The sequence below is a fragment of the Salvelinus alpinus genome, chromosome 8 (genome assembly GCF_045679555.1).
Source record: "Salvelinus alpinus chromosome 8, SLU_Salpinus.1, whole genome shotgun sequence".
Classification (NCBI taxonomy): Eukaryota; Metazoa; Chordata; class Actinopteri; order Salmoniformes; family Salmonidae; genus Salvelinus; species Salvelinus alpinus.
The window spans coordinates 17,219,275-17,238,627 of NC_092093.1; the positions used below are offsets into that span (position 1 = coordinate 17,219,275).

Below are 19,353 nucleotides of genomic sequence, written 5' to 3' on the forward strand. Positions count from 1 at the left end.
GGGAGAGGGAGCTGTTAGCCTGTTACTGCATATAGCTGTTGGCAGGGAGCTGTCAGCATGTTACTGCATTTGGCTGTTGGCAGGGAGAGGAAGATGTTAGCATGTTACTGCATATGGCTGTTGGCGGGGAGAGGGAGCTGTTAGCATGTTACTACATATGGCTGTTAGCGGGGAGAGGGAGCTGTTAGCATGTTACTACATATGGCTGTTAGCAGGGAGAGGAAGATGTTAGCATGTTACTGCATATGGCTGTTGGCAGGGAGAGGGAGCTGTTAGCATGTTACTACATATGGCTGTTTGCAGGGAGAGGAAGCTGTTAGCATGTTACTGCATATGGCTGTTGGCGGGGAGAGGGAGCTGTTAGCATGTTACTACATATGGCTGTTAGCAGGGAGAGGTAGCTGTTAGCATGTTACTGCATATGGCTGTTGGCGGGAGAGGGAGCTGTTAGCATGTTACTACATATGGCTGTTAGCTTGGAGAGGAAGCTGTTAGCATGTTACTGCATATACAGTGGGGAGAACAAGTATTTGATACACTGCCGATTTTGCAGGTTTTCTTACTTACAAAGCATGTAGAGGTCTGTCATTTTTATCATAGGTACACTTCAACTGTGAGAGACGGAATCTAAAACAAAAATCCAGAAAATCACATTGTATGATTTTTAAGTAATTAATTTGCATTTTATTGCATGACATAAGTATTTGATCACCTACCAACCAGTAAGAATTCCGGCTCTCACAGACCTGTTAGTTTTTCTTTAAGAAGCCCTCCTGTTCTCCACTCATTACCTGTATTAACTGCACCTGTTTGAACTCATTACCTGTATAAAAGACACCTGTCCACACACTCAATCAAACAGACTCCAACCTCTCCACAATGGCCAAGACCAGAGAGCTGTGTAAGGACATCAGGGATAAATTGTAGACCTGTACAAGGCTGGGATGGGCTACAGGACAATAGCCAAGCAGCTTGGTGAGAAGGCAACAACTGTTGGCACAATTATTAGAAAATGGAAGAAGTTCAAGATGACGGTCAATCACCCTCGGTCTGGGGCTCCATGCAAGATCTCACCTCGTGGGGCATCAATGATCATGAGGAATGTGAGGAATCAGCCCAGAACTACACGGCAGGACCTGGTCAATGACCTGAAGAGAGCTGGGACCACAGTCTCAAAGAAAACCATTAGTAACACACTACGCCGTCATGGATTAAAATCCTGCAGCGCACGCAAGGTCCCCCTGCTCAAGCCAGCGCATGTCCAGGCCCGTCTGAAGTTTGCCAATGACCATCTGGATGATCCAGAGGAGGAATGGGAGAAGGTCATGTGGTCTGATGAGACAAAAATAGAGCTTTTTGCTCTAAACTCCACTCGCCGTGTTTGGAGGAATAGAAGGATGAGTACAACCCCAAGAACACCATCCCAACCGTGAAGCATGGAGGTGGAAACATCATTCTTTGGGGATGCTTTTCTGCAAAGGGGACAGGACGACTGCACCGTATTGAGGGGAGGATGGATGGGGCCATGTATCGCGAGATCTTGACCAACAACCTCCTTCCCTCAGTAAGAGCATTGAAGATGGGTCGTGGCTCGGTCTTCCAGCATGACAACGACCCGAAACACACAGCCAGGGCAACTAAGGAGTGGCTCCGTAAGAAGCATCTCAAGGTCCTGGAGTGGCCTAGCCAGTCTCCAGACCTGAACCCAATAGAAAATCTTTGGAGGGAGCCGAAAGTCCGTATTGCCCAGCGACAGCCCCGAAACCTGAAGGATCTGGAGAAGGTCTGTATGGAGGAGTGGGCCAAAATCCCTGCTGCAGTGTGTGCAAACCTGGTCAAGAACTACAGGAAACGTATGATCTCTGTAATTGCAAACAAAGGTTTCTGTACCAAATATTCAGTTCTGCTTTTCTGATGTATCAAATACTTATGTCATGCAATAAAATGCAAATTAATTACTTAAAAATCATACAATGTGATTTTCTGGATTTTTGTTTTAGATTCCTTCTCTCACAGTTGAAGTGTACCTATGATAAAAATTACAGACCTCTACATGCTTTGTAAGTAGGAAAACCTGCAAAATTGTCAGTGTATCAAATACTTGTTCTCCCCACTGTAGCTGTTAGCAGGGAGAGGGAGCTGTTAGCCTGTTACTGCATATAGCTGTTGGCAGGGAGCTGTTAGCCTGTTACTGCATATGGCTGTTGGCAGGGAGAGGGAGCTGTTAGCATGTTACTGCATATAGCTGTTGGCAGGGAGAGGGAGCTGTTAGCATGTTACTGCATATAGCTGTTGGCAGGGAGCTGTTAGCCTGTTACTGCATACAGCTGTTGGCAGGGAGAGGGAGCTGTTAGCATGTTACTGCATTTGGTTGTTGGCAGGGAGCTGTTAGCATGTTACTGCATATAGCTGTTGGCAGGGAGAGGAAGCTGTTAGCCTGTTACTGCATACAGCTGTTGGCAGGGAGAGGGAGCTGTTAGCATGTTACTGCATATAGCTGTTGGCAGGGAACAGTCAGCATGTTACTGCATATAGCTGTTGGCGGGAGAGGGAGCTGTTAGCATGTTACTACATATGGCTGTTAGCTTGGAGAGGAAGCTGTTAGCATGTTACTGCATATAGCTGTTGGCAGGGAGAGGAAGCTGTTAGCCTGTTACTGCATACAGCTGTTGGCAGGGAGAGAGAGCTGTTAGCATGTTACTGCATATAGCTGTTGGCAGGGAGAGGGAGCTGTTAGCATGATACTGCACATGGCTGTTGGCAGGGAGAGGGAGCTGTTAGCATGTTACTGTATATAGCTGTTGGCAGGGAGAGGGAGCTGTTAGCATGTTACTGCACATGGCTGTTGGCAGGGAGAGGGAGCTGTTAGCATGTTAATGCATATAGCTGTTAACCTTGGTTGTGTCCCTATGGGCCCTGATCAAAAGTAGTGCACTATACAAGGACTAGAGTGCCATTTGAGACGCAACGCCTTGTCCTGCCAGCGCATCTCTCACACAAAGACGCTGGCTTGTTCACAGAGCAGAAAGAGAGAGAGAGGGCTGCTGAGTACATGCATAATCCAGCATCAATCATTTGGATGTTTCAAGTTTTGTGCGACCGACTGACCGACCTACCGATGGGGGCTCTAAGATGCTTTCTGAGCTCTTACATAAAAGTCAGTGACATGCAAGGCAGAGAGAGGAGAGAGAGAGAGGAGAGAGACCGGAGAGAGAGAGAGGAGAGAGAGAGGAGAGAGAGAGAGAGGAGAGAGAGCGGAGAGAGAGAGAGAGGAGAGAGAGAGAGAGGAGAGCTAAACTCGGGCAGCATAGCCAGCCAGCACCCTTCGGGACCCCAGTCTCAGTTATAAAACTCACGCACACAACCACACACACACAACCACACAACCACACACACACACCCACACAACCACACACACACACACAATCACACACACATACACACACACAAGGAGAGAGAGAGAGAGCGATGAGGCTACAGGGAAAGAGTTTACAGCAGTGCACCCACTCCCCAGTATCCACCATAATGGAAACATGAGAAAATACCAAGCTAATTAAGCCAGATTATAGAAAAAACTGTACACTACAGATATCTTCTAAAACAGCAGGGAGGATGGAAAGATAAGGTTGGAATTCTAACCACATTATGGTGTCAACAAACTGACTATCCCAAATGGCACGCTACTCCCCATATAGTTCACTCATTTTGACCAGGGAGCTGATCAATGGTAGTGCACTACAGTATTTAGTGAAGAGGGTTCAATTTGGATGCACTCTAAATGCAAGTATTATGCAAGTAACTTTTGTCCAAAGTCTCTTAGGATCATTCAGGTCTTGAAAAATGAGACGCTGATTGTGAAAGCCTTCACAGGGGAAGTCACTAAATGAAATAACACGGCGATGTCAGATTATTTTATCAGTAATATTGCTTCTCTCTGTATTAACCAGCTAGTAAGTGAAGGTGTTTGTTTGTTTCAGCATTATGAAACAAAAGTGTTCAGCATAGCCCATGGGAGTAGGGTGAAGTTGCCCCTAGACGCTGATCTTGGATCAGTTTGGCATTTTCCCCACTAATGGTTAAAGTTGGGGTTGATCCTAGATCAGTAACTAGGAGAAACTTCACCCTGGTCATCATCTCGGCACGATACTGTCAGTGTGTTAATCAGCCACCAGAGGGGGGCAGTGAGAGAGGAAGCAGAGGAAGGAGGGCCATCCAAAATGCCAGCATCCCTCCCTCTAACTCAGCTTTTAGTGGCTGTCAGGTAGACCCGGGGACAGCCATAGTTTCTTACCCTAACCCTTGAAGTGGCTACCAGATATCTTCTTCATTTGCACAAGGGGCGACATTTAAGGCTGAGGAGTGAGTTTTACAGCTCTCCATGTACATGTGAAGCATCTAGTCATAATTAAAATATATGCCATTTAGCAGTAGCTTTTATGTGCATACATTTTCTACATACGGTTGGTCCCGGGAATCGAACCCACTATACTGGCATTGCAAGAGCCATGCTCACAATATAGGCTTTACTTAACAAGCCACAAGTTAACAAGCTTCATGATGCATTATGTAACATAACATTGGATTTTTCTAACTAATGTCTCCTCACGTCTCCTACCATCGTTAAAATCACACCACATATATTTAATGACAGGGAACACTAATTAAGAGAGCATTCAATTGTTACGAAGTTAATTAAAAAGAGAGAGTTCAGTTCACACCATCAACCTATTTAGTGTAGCATCTAACTCTCTCTCTCTCTCTCACCCCCCCATCTCTCTCTGTGTTTCTTTCTCTCTCTCCCACACCCTCTTTCCATTTCTATAGTCAGAGGAGCAGTGGATGGGTATGTTGCCCTTTCTCTAGTGATTGAATTAGATGTGCAGTTGGCCTGCGGGATAACAAGGCCTGGCTGGCACAACACAGCACAACCCCCCTCTACTCTACTGCTCCAGACCTGCACACACACACACACATACAGTATGCCCCCACACGCACAACACACATGCATACACACACACATTATTATATAAAGGCTTTTTAGCTTGTCTCAAGTGGCCATAGCTAAACAAACTCTGACAGACACTGGTTGAAAAAGTGAAAGACAATATATCATTGATGAAAAGTCCTAGATCATTAAAGCATATCACTACATTTTGATTGATTTGATTGAAGTGCCAGTACCCTCCCCTTCCCCAGCCCAGTACCCTCCCCTCCCCTCCCCCAGCCCAGTACCCTCCCCTCGCCCAGCCCAGTACCCTGCCCTCCCCCAGCCAAGTACCCTCCCCTCCCACAGCCAAGTACCCTCCCCTTACCCAGCCCAGTACCCTCCCCGCGCACAGCCCAGTACCCTCTCCTCCCCTAGCCCAGTACCCTCACCTCCCCTCACCCAGTGCCCTCTCCTCCCATAGCCCAGTACCCTCAACCCCCCTCGCCCAGTACCCTCAACCTCCCCTCGCCCAGTACCCTCCCCTCCCATAGCCCAGTACTCTCCCCTCCCCCCGCCCAGCCCAGTACCCTCCCCTCGCCCAGCACAGTACCCCCCCTCCCCTCGCCTAGCCCAGTCCCCTCCCCTACCCTCGCCCAGCCCAGTACCCTCCCCTCCCCGTGCACAGACCAGTACCTCCCCTCCCCGCACACAGACCAGTACCCTCCCACCCCCTAGCCCAGTACCTCCTCCCCGTGTACCCTCCCCTAGCCCAGTAACCTCCCCTCGCCCAGCCCAGTACCCTCCCCTCGCCCAGTACCCTCCCCTCCCCTAGCCCAGTACCCTCCACTCGCCCAGCCCAGTACCCTCCCCTCCCCTCGCCCAGTACCTTCTCCTCCCCTCGCCCAGCCCAGTACCCTCCCCTAGCCCAGTACCCTCGCCCAGCCCAGTACCCTCCCCTCCCCTAGTACCCTCCCCTCGCCCAGCCCAGTACCCCCCCTAGCCCATACCCTCTCCTCGCCCAGCACAGTACCCTCCCCTCCCCCAATGTTGTGTCTCTGTTCATGCAGCACCTCACACTGAGAGTTCCACTGCTGTACAAAATACGAAGCAATGACTCCAGTTCAGACAGAATAAAGTGAAAAGTATAGAAGTCTTTTCAATTCTTCCTCTTTTGTGACAGTGATGGAGCATGGATTGTGAGCGCTTCAAATGACAGCCACTAATTTTAGACCACCGCCTCTACAGACATAGAGAGAGAGAGAGAGAGAGAGAGAGAGAGAGAGAGAGAGAGAGAGAGAGAGAGAGAGAGAGAGAGAGAGAGAGAGAGAGAGAGATGCACCCAGGCCCTGTAGACACGTCTCTCTACACACATCCACCCTTGCAGAGAGATCTAATGGCTTAAAGGCACAATCCCTCATTTGATTTTCAGGAAAGGCTTTACAAACAATGTAGTAAAAAATGTATATTCTGGGTAATGATGGAGTTAAACTGTTGTACTAATCTCATCAGGCATTTCTAAGTTATTTTCCTCAAGAATCAATTGGTATAGGCTTCATCATTATTGAACAGCAGGTAATATTGCAGATTGCACCTTTAAGCCAGTGTCTGCTCTCCAGACCTCTTACTAGTACCAGTGACAAAGACAGAGTGTAACATACAGCATCTGTCATGGTGGTTACTTCCTGTCTGTCAAACATCTGATCACATTATTACATCCCTCGTCATATTATGGATTGTTGCTGCTCTCGTCTCTGTCCGTCACTGACCATAGGACTGTTTCCATTTGTGGAAATAAAAGCGTCCGACAAGGTCATTAATTACAAACTTATGATAGTAATGCTGGGACTGTCTGGGAGAGGGGGTGGGTCACACATATACACACACACACACACACACACACACACACACACACACACACACACACACACACACACACACACACACACACACACACACACACACACACACAGAAACACACCACACATAGACACACATCAAACGCCCTGCAGGTATTGAAGTGAGAATCGCCAAACCAGAATCTATCTATCCAGCCCATCAATCCAGGTCAGGGCACTGCGCTGTGTGTCCTGGTGTGGTGCAGTGTTAGGGATAGGTTTCCATCAGTGTGTGTGTGTGGGGGGGGGGGATTCGATCTGTGTGATTGCCTGCTGTGTAGAGAGCGATTAAGTTCCTGCATGGTGCTGTATGGGGTGTTGGTGATGTCACTATAAAGTCTTCTGCATGGTGCTGTATGGGGTGTTGGTGATGTCACTATAAAGGCTTCTGCATGGTGCTGTATGGGGTGTTTGTGATGTCACTATAAAGTCTTCTGCATGGTGCTGTATGGGGTGTTGGTGATGTCACTATAAAGTCTTCTGCATGGTGCTGTATGGGGTGTTGGTGATGTCACTATAAAGTCTTCTGCATGGTGCTGTATGGGTGGGTGGTGATGTCACTATAAAGGCTTCTGCATGGTGCTGTATGGGGTGTTGGTGATGTCACTATAAAGTCTTCTGCATGGTGCTATATGGGGTGTTTGTGATGTCACTATAAAGGCTTCTGCATGGTGCTATATGGGGTGTTTGTGATGTAACTATAAAGGCTTCTGCATGGTGCTGTATGGGGTGTTGGTGATGTCACTATAAAGGCTTCTGCATGGTGCTGTATGGGGTGTTTGTGATGTCACTATAAAGTCTTCTGCATGGTGCTGTATGGGGTGTTGGTGATGTCACTATAAAGTCTTCTGCATGGTGCTGTATGGGGTGTTGGTGATGTCACTATAAAGGCTTCTGCATGGTGCTGTATGGGGTGTTGGTGATGTCACTATAAAGTCTTCTGCATGGTGCTGTACAACCCAGTGCATATGCTCCCCTCAGGCCAATTACAGTCTGATAGCTGTATTCAGCAGGAACCATACATTAAGTCCATTACTCTGCAACTTATCACTGATGACACAGTAACATCTATATCATCACAACAAGACCAAACACACACTGGCAGCCCAGTCACTTACCTGACACTACTGTCATCACCATGGACCCTAGGCTCTCTCTCTGTGTGTGTGTGTGTGTGTGTGTGTGTGTGTGTGTGTGTGTGTGTGTGTGTGTGTGTGTGTGTGTGTGTGTGTGTGTGTGTGTGTGTGTGTGTGTGTGTGTGTGTGTGTGTGTGTGTGTGTGTGTGTGTGTGTGTGTGTGTGTGTGTGCGTGTGTGTGTGTGGAATGCCACACCATCTACTTAAAACTCAAAAGTAAAATGTCACTGAAAATGTAGTTGTACAGTATCTTCTGTACACTGGGATTACATACTACTCATCTCCTTCAATACTGAAATTCAGCTCAGAGCAACGTGTTTTCACTGTGTTTTGATGGAAGCCAATGACGTAATAATCACCAACCATAATGACCTTTTTTAATGATAATACCACTAACATTTTGTCTACTGTTAAACCACTAGTCCAACATTCTAAATTGTACACTTTCTTACTTCAATGTATCCCATTCCAAACCCAGTCCAGACACCCCCTGCCGTCAACACTCATTAGCTTAAGTTGAAAACAAACATGCTAGCAGTTCATTGTGCTCACAATAGCGCAACTCAATCTATACAGCTGATCGATTTCTGAGTTCAGTCTAGAAAACTATCATTGGAATTCATTGGTACGGAGCTACACACGTAGAATAGAAATAGAATCTACCACCACAGAGGGGGGAAAAAGCACCAAAGCCCTCAACATGCACTGATATTGTGCTCACTCAAAAAGCGTTCACTCCCTTGACGCAGACAAAATTATTGCCACTATAAACGCAGTTGAAATGAAAAGGAAGAGACTGAAAATAAAGATTTAACCCTGTTTAAACCTAGCCTATTTGAGCACACTGGGACTCAATAGACATATAATAAGTCAGTATTTAGCAGTGACAGAAATGGCATCTGGACAGTTGGCTCAGGTGGATGGAATGTGAACGAATCAAAGGCATGATGTCACGGCCGACTGCCCCGATCTCCCTTCTATCAATGTTTGTACCATGTTCCTTAATTCCATTCTTTACTTTTAGGTTGGGTATTGCGTGTATTTTTGTCAATTTTTTGAAATTACTGCACTGTACAAGCATTTCACTACACTAGAGGTCGACCGATTAATCATGGCCGATTAATTAGGTCCGATTTCAAGTTTTCATAACAGTCGGTAATCGGCATTTTTGGACGTAGATTATGGCTGATTACATTGCACTCCACAAGGAGACTGCATGGCAGGCTAACCACCTGTTACGCGAGTGCAGCAAGGAGCCAAGGTAAGCTGCTAGCTAGCATTAAACTTATCTTATAAAAAACAATAATAACATAATCACTAGTTAACTACACATGGTTGATGATATTACTAGTTTAAACTAGCTTGTCCTGCGTTGCAAATAATCAATGCGGTGGCTGTTAATTTATCATCGAATCACAGCCTACTTCGCCAAACGGGTGATGATTTAACAAAAACGCATTTGCGAAAAAGCACTGTCGTTGCACCAATGTACCTAACCATAAACATCCATGCCTTCTTTAAAATCAATACACAAATATATATTTTTAAACCTGCATATTTAGTTAAAAGACATTCATGTTAGCAGGCAATATTAACTAGGGAAATTGTGTCACTTCTCTTGAGTTCTGTGCAAGCAGAGTCAGGCTATATGCAGCAGTTTGGGCCTCCTGGCTCGTTGCGAACTGTGTGAAGACCATTTCTTCCTAACAAAGACCGTAATTAATTTGCCAGAATTTTACATAATTATGACATAACATTGAAGGTTGTGCAATGTAACAGCAATATTTAGACTTATGGATGCCACCTGTTCGATAAAATACGTAACGGTTCCGTATTTCACTGAAAGAATAAACGTTTTGTTTTTGAAATTATAGTTCCCGGATTTGACCATATTAATGACCTAAGGCTCATATTTCTGTGTGTTTATTATATTAGAATTAAGTCTATGATTTGATATTTGATAGAGCAGTCTGACTGAGCGGTGGTAGGCAGCAGCAGGCTCATAAGCATTCATTCAAACAGCACTTTTCTGCGTTTGCAAGCAGCTCTTCGCAATACTTGAAGCGCAGCGATGTTTATGACTTCAAGCCTATCAACTCCCGAGATTAGGCTGGCAATACTATAGTGCCTATAAGAACGTCCAATAGTCAAAGGTATATGAAATACAAATGGTATAGAGAGAAATAGTCCTATAATTCCTATAATAACTACAACCTAAAACTTCTTAACTGGGAATATTGAAGACTCATGTTAAAAGGAACCACCAGCTTTCATATGTTCTCATGTTCTGAGCAAGGAACTTGAACATTAGCTTTTTTACATGGCAAATATTGCACTTTTACTTTCTTCTCCAACACTGTGTTTTTGCATTATTTAAACCAAACATCTTTCATTATTTATTTGAGACTAAATAGATTTGTATTTATGTATTATATTAAGTTAAAATAAGTGTTCATATTTCATTCAGTATTGTTGTAATTGTCATTATTACAAATATATACAGTGGGGAGAACAAGTATTTGATACACTGCCGATTTTGCAGGTTTTCCTACTTACAAAGCATGTAGAGGTCTGTAGAACCCCAATTGGGGCTACGAGGGTGTACATGTAGGCCTACACCACAGATATTTGGTTATGTGTCTTTGTCTTGTGGCGTTTTCTAAAGCCTCTTAGCTAATGCAGACTAGGTGTGCGTCCCAAAATGGCACCCTATTCCCTCTTGAGTGCACAACGTTTGACTTTGACCGATAGGGAATTAGGTGCATTGATATTTCTAGCCATGCCTTTAGATACTCTCTAACATGGTTTTACATCTTTCATTATGGGGCATTTCCTGAGAGGACCGACCAGAGTTAGGATGTCAGTAGCTATACAGTGCCTTCAAAAAGTATTCATACCCTTTGACTTATTCCAAATTTGCTTTTGTTACTGTAAGGTATGCGCCCCTTTATTATGGCGAACAGACACACGGCACTAAGAACAATAAACAAATATGGGTTGACATAACCCGGCGCAAACTGGGTGTGGAGGGGGTGAGTAGTGGAGACCCTTGTTGTGCTGGTGGGGGCGCTGGAGGGACTCCCTGTCTCTCCCAGCGGTCCATCGTCTGGACGACGCGGTCAATGGCGGCGCCGAGATGGTGAATCAACGCCGTGTGCTCCCGGACGCGCTCCTCGACTCCGCTACCAGAGGTACCTGCTCCTGCTGACTCCATACTCGGGTGTGGAATTCTGTAAGGTATGCGTAGCTGGCTGCAGGGAAGTCAGGCGCAGGAGAGCAGAATTGGGTAGCCAAACGTAGCCCCTTTATTACGGCGAACAGACACACGGCACTAAGAACAATAAACAAATACGGGTTGACATAACCCGGCGCAAACCAGTCTGACGTGCACATACACGTAACAACAAACAATTCCACACACAGACATGGGGGGAACAGAGGGTTAAATACACGTAAAATAATGAGGGAATGTAAACCAGGTGTGCGGGAAAACAAGACAAAACAAATGGAAAATGAAAAGTGGATTGGCGATGGCTAACGCCGCCCGAACAAGGAGAGGAACCGACTTCAGCGGAAGTCGTGACAGTTACAGCCTGAATTCAAAATTGATTCAATAGAATTTTTCTCTCACCCATCTACACACAACACACCATAATGTGTATTAAGGCACTGCATCTAAGTGCTAGAGGCGTCACTACCTACCCTGGTTCGATTCCAGGCTGTATCACAACCGGCCATGATTGGGAGTCCCATAGGGCGGCGCACAATTGGCCCAGCGTCGTCCGGGTTAGGGTTTGACCGGGGTAGGCCGTCATTGTAAATAACAATTTGCCTGGTTAAATAAAAATAAATACAAATTATGTGACTTGTTAAGCACATTTTTAATCCTATTTAGGCTTGCAATAACATAGGGGTTGAATACTTATTGACTCAAGACATGTCAGCTTTTAATTTTTCATGAATTTGTACAAATTTCTAACAACATAATTCCACTTTGACATTACGGAGTAATGTGTGTAGACCAGTGACACAAATCTCAGGCTGTAAAACAACAAAATGTGGAAAAAGTCAAGGGGTGTGAATACTTTCTGAAGGCACTGTCATCCACTAACAACAAATCTACACTCCAGGACGCATGATACTTCACTAATGGTCAATATTCATACATGGCTGTAGCTATAAGATCTTAACAATCTTATTTCAATTCTTTAAATAGAAGATTATAAAGATTACATTTACCTATATAAAATTAACTGAAAGTTTCATTAAACCTATCTGTATTTAGGACTAGAAAATATATAATTCTTCTCACCTTATGGCCTGTGAATAATAATTTCTCCCCGAGCCCCTCTAAAGATGAGGAGATAAATATTAAAGGAGATTATAATCAAAGTGCTCTTGAGTTGTTCTTGAGTTGCTTCACCGTCGATTAGTTTCCTGCCCGGATACAGGAGGGAAAGAATAACATAATGGATACAGCTGAGGGAACGAATAAGACAGGAGGGTGATATCACATACTGTAATGTACTCGTTACTAATTACAGTACTGTTATTGAGCTTGCCATAGGATCAAGTTGTTTTGATTGCTTTGCCACTGCGATGACATATGCTTCTGTTATACTTACAAAGCTCCAAAACCTCTGTAGAGTATTGAGTTGTATGGTTTTTGAACACATTCACTTGTGGAGAAATTGAAAGAATGTTGTACGACATCACTTCCTCAACTACCAAGCCTTGGGGGTCCTATATCTATCCTTGTGTATTTCAATCCACTGCTAAATCAATTGGCCTATCGCATCAATAAAGAGTGTACTATTCTTCTCTTCTCTACTCTTCTCTACTCTACTCTACTCTACTCTACTCTACTCTACTCTATGGAGATATTGCTGATAAAAGGGTCTGTGTATGTGCAGATGTTGGCAAAGTGACAGGGTGCATCCAAAATGGCACACTTATTCCCTATATAGTGCACTACTTCTGATGAGATCCTGATGGGCTCTGGCCAAAAGTAGGGCACTTTATAGGGAATAGGGTGCATTTAGATGTTGGCAGAGTGACAGTGTTCTGTAGCTACCTTCACATAGAGTTGTTGGAACTCGTCCAGATTGAGTCGTCCACTGGGGCAGTCTTTGAGGAAGCCTTTGTACCACTGTTTCAGCTCGTGCTCGTTAAATTCTGTGCTCTTTACCAGATCCTCCATCACCTCTGGGGTCAGCTTGCTGTTTTTCGCTCCCATTTTATCTGTAAAAGAATGGCAAGAGAATTATTTTAGTATGTCAGAGGAAGAAAAAGTAATGGAAAGTTATTCTTTGAGAATGTCTGTATGGAAAGAAAGAATGGTGCCTGATTACTTTGGAAAGTATGGAAAGAATGAATGGAACACATAATTTGTCTATCAGAACAGGTTAAATACCTGTGGCAGTCTGGACTAACATTGACAGAAATCTCTAAAAGGTATCAGCAAAGTCATTCATCAGGCTTGAATTGAAGAAAGGAGAATTTTCTAGCACGGGTAATTATATTCTAAACACCACCTCAACCCAGCTGTAGCTAAAAATGGCTGTAATGTATCAAAAATCACCTCAATCCAATGGATTATGTGATATTTAGGGCAAAGTAATAATGTTGAACACTATGTGTGGATTTGTATACCATGTCTCTATTTGGCTGCACCAGGGACGATAAAACACAGATGATCGAAGAATATTCCTGGATAGCTTCGATGATTGTCTTATGTTTTAACCCAAGACGTTTGATACATTGATAGATCTTACATAGACTAGGGAGTAGCCTACCTCCCCTTAGCTGGCTGCTACACCAACGGATTCTGTATAATTAAAACAAAAATAAAGCCATGGTTGTCTGGAAACAAACATGCACCAGGTCAGACCACTGGAGATTGAACTAGCAAACGAGTGTGTATCCAACAGCAATTCCTTGAGATTGTTAGGCTAAGTGTCCCGAGTTGTTTGTTTTATTGTGATCTGATGCCATAATTGTGACTTTGTGTCTAATTTCCCTTTCGGCCCACTTTGCTTAGCCTTAGCCCAATCTCCTTTGCTTAGCCTTAGCCCGATCTCCCTTGCTTAGCCCTATCTCCTTTGCTTAGCCCTATCTCCTTTTCTTAGCCTTAGCCCTATGTCCTTTGCTTAGCCTTAGCCCGATCTCCCTTGCTTAGCCCTATCTCCTTTGCTTAGCCCTATCTCCTTTTCTTAGCCCTATCTCCTTTTCTTAGCCTTAGCCCAATCTCCTTTGCTTAGCCTTAGCCCGATCTCCTTTGCTTAGCCCTATCTCATTTTCTTAGCCTTAGCCCTATCTCCTTTGCTTAGCCTTAGCCCTATCTCCACAGCCTGCAGCTTTTTGCACCCCAGCCTCTGTATCCAACCCAGCTCACACTGCTTCACACACACTAACACACACACACACACACACACACACACACACACACACACACACACACACACACACACACACACACACACACACACACACACACACACACACACACACACACACACACACACACACACACACTGCTTCTAATTCAGCCAGATTAGTTCATTAAGCACCCTGTCATTAGCATAATGAGCATGCCAACAGATCCAATGCTACAATGTGACTTTTACCATTTAGAAAATCTGGCCCCTTTCACTAGTCACCAATGCTCTCACTGAATCACAAAAGGTCCCGAGCGGAGAAAGCAGATCTGAAATCTGGAGATTTTATTGTCAATGTGTAATGGTTGTGTAATTCTTAGTACTCTAGATTCATGTAAAAGGGGGAAAGGGCTCAAATTCATTCTGCTCGTATTAAACAAAGAGATTATATGATACCATCGGAAAGGCCATATCAATTAATTAGGTGCATCCTGTAGCAAACAAACGACTAGCACTTTAAAGGGTCAATTCTATTATTTCTGATTGAATTATCACAGATATGACGAAGAGTATTCTCTAGAAGATAATACATTGCAGATGATGATTTAATTACATGCAGCATTTTAACTTTGTCTATGCTAAGGGGAAAACAACCACAGAAAAAAATATTATTCATCCAACACCGAACACTTAATAACAGAGTTCAGAACGAAAAATCATTTAATTGAATTTCATGGTTTAGAGGTAAAACCCAATGCATGACAAGCGAGACAATCACAATCACATTGCCATCAACAAAAACAATGATAGAGATTGCGAGCTAGCCACAGAACAAAACTGAATAACAACGGTGTGACATCACCAATAGAATACCTAGCCTAGTGCAAGGCGAGGCCTCAGATTGCCTGATACATTAACTGGACGTCAGCCTCTCTGATCTATGGAGTGCAGTAGATAGATGCTCTTTGTCCTTGGAGATTACCTCAGCGTACAATGGCCTATTCCCCTGAGACGTAGAGGGTACACTCACTATCACCTGCGCCTTGGCTCGCACTGACGAGCGGGGCAAAACAACCCTGATGTCAAGTCTCATACACTTTCATTGTAGTGAGTGAGGTAGCTATGATACAAATACTCTGTCCCATGTCCCATACTCTTTCATTGTACTGAGGAAGCAGCATGAGCCAGAACGAGAGAGTTAATTACACTGAACAAAAATATAATCGCAACATGTAAAAAGTTGGTCCCATGTTTCATGAGCTGAAATGAAAGATCCCAGAAATGTTCCCTAAGCACAAAAAGCTAACACTAGATACTAACTGGTTTTCTGATCCACGCCCCTACCTTTTTTTAAGGTATCTGTGACTAACAGATGCATAACTGTATTCCAGTCATGTAAAATCCATAGATTAGGGCCTAATGAATTTATTTAATATTGACTGATTTCCTTGTATCAACTGTAACTAATTAAAATATTTTTAATTGTTGCATGTTGCGTTTATATTTTTGTTCAGTGTATATAATGTGAATTAATTACTGTAATATATTCTATTTAATGCTGACCCAAGTGACAAGGCTTCAGTGAAAGCCAAGGTAGCGATTGTTAGGCTACATCAAAGACCATCACCAGGCCCCTTGCCATTTTTATGTCATGGACACATTTGCAGTTCTGACAAGCACATACTGATTGCCTTCCCCAAAAACAACTCTATCATGTTCTTCTTGTGGTTCTTAGAATAACTGAAGAAGACATTCTACTTACTCTATTTCTGGAACTTTCGTGTCATGAAATGAGATTGTACTCTAATGACAAATCATCAAAATGAACAGATATCAACTCTAAGCACACCTTCTGAGTACCCAAAGTAGTGGACGTAGTTTGGAGAACTGTGTTCTCGTGATGAGTAACCATGTCTATGCTTTAGCTCAGTGGGCTATCAATCTGGCCATGGTATAGGCCTAGTAAAGGCTGGGGGGGATTCTCATTTCCATCCAGCCATTACTATCTCCATGCCTCTAATGTCAATTATCTCTGGATCCTTATTAACTAGGGCACAAGAGGACTGAACACACACACAGGACCATGCTATGAACACACACACAGGACCATGCTATGAACACACACACACACACACACACACACACACACACACACACACACACACACACACACACACACACACACACACACACACACACACACACACACACACACACACACACACACACACACACACACACACACACACACACACACAGAGGACCATGTTATGAACATGCAAAGGTAGTAGCCTAGCAGTGTAAGAAAACATAAGATGATCATTCTCCTGACCCAGCATTGCAGCAACCAGTGAACATATTCACAGTGATAGTCAAAGCACATCTCCAGAAGAAGCTGTGTTGTTGTTAGCATAGAGTTACCCATAAGACAAACATCCAGGGATAGATGGTGCTGTATTCTCGAAGCAAGCAGTAGCCTATGTTCTGAGACATATAAACTGGTGACATTTTCCTTGTCACAATACGTGCTGTCACTCTCAATGAAGTATGGGCCTCAAGACAGCAGCAGCAGCACCAGACAGATCAGTCCCATGTGAGCAATGATGAGCATGTATAATCCACTACCGGGCTACTCCACTCAGAGGTGTGACACTTTAAAAGGTCTTCCATTCACACAATGGCGGAGGAGCAGAGTACAGACTGCTCCAAGAGGTGCACCTGTATGCCCCAGTCTCATGTTTTGCATTGCACTCGAACACAGCACCGTTGTCAAGAGACTTAGGCGGCGGAGTAGGCTTTACGCTGATGAGGAAAATGTCTCTATTGCTTCCCTACAGGTCCATTTCAGAGCAGCAGCATCATCAGACAATGAGTGAATGGGTGTTAAATGCAATGTAAAGGTGAATGGAGGGAGGAGTAGAAGAGATGGGGCGGCAGGTAGCCTAGTGGTTAAGATCGTTGAGCCAGTAACCGAAAGGTCGCTAGTTTGACTCCCCGACTAGGTGAAAAATCTGTCGATGTGCCCTTGAGCTCCTGTAAATCTGCTAAATGACTCAAATTTAAATGTAATGATGTGAAGGAGAAGAGATTATGTGAAGAATAAAAAATGGAAATTGCAAGTCAGTTAAGAACAAATTCTTATTTACAATGACGGCCTACCAAGGAACAGTGGGTTAACTGCCTTGTTCAGGGGCAGAACGACAGATTTGTACCTTGTCAGCTCGGGGATGGGATCCAGTAACCTTTCGGTTACTGGCCCAAAGCTCAACAGCTAGGCTACCTGCCACCCCAAAAGGAAATGTTTTTACTTGACAATGACTAATTCCCTGAAATCATAGTCTGAATCTACTGCTGCAGTCGTGTTAGTGGTGACAAAAGACCCAGATAGTGCCACTCGGTTACAAAGAAGTAAGTCTGCAGTGCATTGCAGAGGGCAGCATGTTGTCATCCGCTCAGTACACTGAGACAGGGCCAAATAGATAGTACATGTTTCTAAGGATCTTAGGGCAGCCTCTTAGTACATTTTAGTAATTTAGCAGACGCTCTTATCCAGAGAGACTTACAGGAGCAATGATGGTTAAGTGCCTTGCTCAAGGGCACATCGGCAGATTTCTTACCTAGTCAACTCAGGGATTCAAACCAGCAACCTTTTGGTTACTGGCTAAACTCCACTAACCAAAGTATAGCCATCAGCTGATTCTCTAATATGAACTAATAGTCCTCCTCTCTCTGTATACTGACCAGCCACATAATGTAACAGCATGTTCCTTTTCCATCATTTTCCAATAGAGAATGACCTTGAGAGTCAAAATCCAGTGAAGTACAACACCCACACATACATTAACACATGCTCAGATCTATACATTCAAGCACTATCGATGACATGTTTCATATGCACTGCAAATCTTGCAATCATGATTTCTTAGCACTACCACAAAAAAGAGCATGGTTTTAAGAAAATATATCAGTCTAAGATGAAAGAACATATGATATAAAACAAATCTACATTTAAAAGTCAGTTTTCAATTTTGGGATTATTTCTATCATAATTTCACCATGCCACGCATGCATTTGTTTCTAAACTAGCATCGCCCGGCAAATCAAATGGTTCCATCCTTGCAGCCCAGCCAGCGCGAGCCCAGCCAGGGTGAGCGCATACAAACGTGCCAGAAGCGAGGCAGCATCCCCTAAGCACTACATCAGAACCACAACAGAGGAAAGAAAGCTCAGAGGAAAATGCCACATTACAATTGCATTTTAAAATGTCATATATTGCATTTGGCAAATTAATGAAAACAACACCACACATTAACTGTATCTATTGACATGTAGCCTTTTTCTAGTTGTAGGCTACTCTTGATACTTTTGTTTTTGAAAAATCCACCAGTGAAGTAGGCTAAACCACTCCCGCCCCATTCAGTACCAGGCTATTTGTTTGGGAGATAAAGAGCCATAACTGACATTATTGTTTTCTGTATTCTCTTAATAAATAGCCTACAATATGAAATTATATGATTTGCAGTCCTGCTGTTGATCCATTATGATATAGCCTCTTAAGAAGATTGGGCCATGCTTCCCCAATGTAAAATACATCTAGCCTAACCTAATTATTTAATACAAGTGTATTAGTTTGTAGTATAATGTATCTAGCAATGACTTATAAAGATTATCTTTACAAATCATAATTGAATAGAGGGAAAGTTTCACTATGCATTTTACTGTAATCCACAATAAATAAAACATCTTTACCTTGCAAGAGTGCGAAGTTAACTGGTCTTTGCTCTCTTCTTCAGAATAGGTTATATGTGCGGACAGAGACTATTAGTCAAACGTCTTGTCGAGGCTTGTGGTGGGGTTTTCTTGGGAAGAAACGAGCCTCGTCGAAAATCACTGATGCAGTTCCAAGGATTCTGCAAGTAGGACCGTCCACACACACACACACGCTCGCTGAGGATACAATGAAGCGCAGCGTCAGACCGTGTGTATCACGACTCTCTCTCTCCCTGTCTCCCTCACAC

The 19,353-nt window shown here is 43.9% G+C and overlaps 1 protein-coding gene across 1 annotated transcript in view; it reads right to left on the minus strand.

Annotated features, from left to right (window-relative positions):
• Positions 1-19,353, minus strand: part of LOC139582644 (visinin-like protein 1) — a 40,013-nt gene extending 20,660 nt beyond the window's left edge. Inside the window, exons 1-2 of the mRNA XM_071412817.1 lie at positions 19,085-19,353; positions 13,033-13,199 (exon numbers count right to left, since the gene is read on the minus strand). Of these exons, the coding sequence (XP_071268918.1) occupies positions 13,033-13,194 (162 nt within the window). The 5' untranslated portion in view covers positions 13,195-13,199; positions 19,085-19,353. The remainder of the gene's footprint in view (positions 1-13,032; positions 13,200-19,084) is intronic.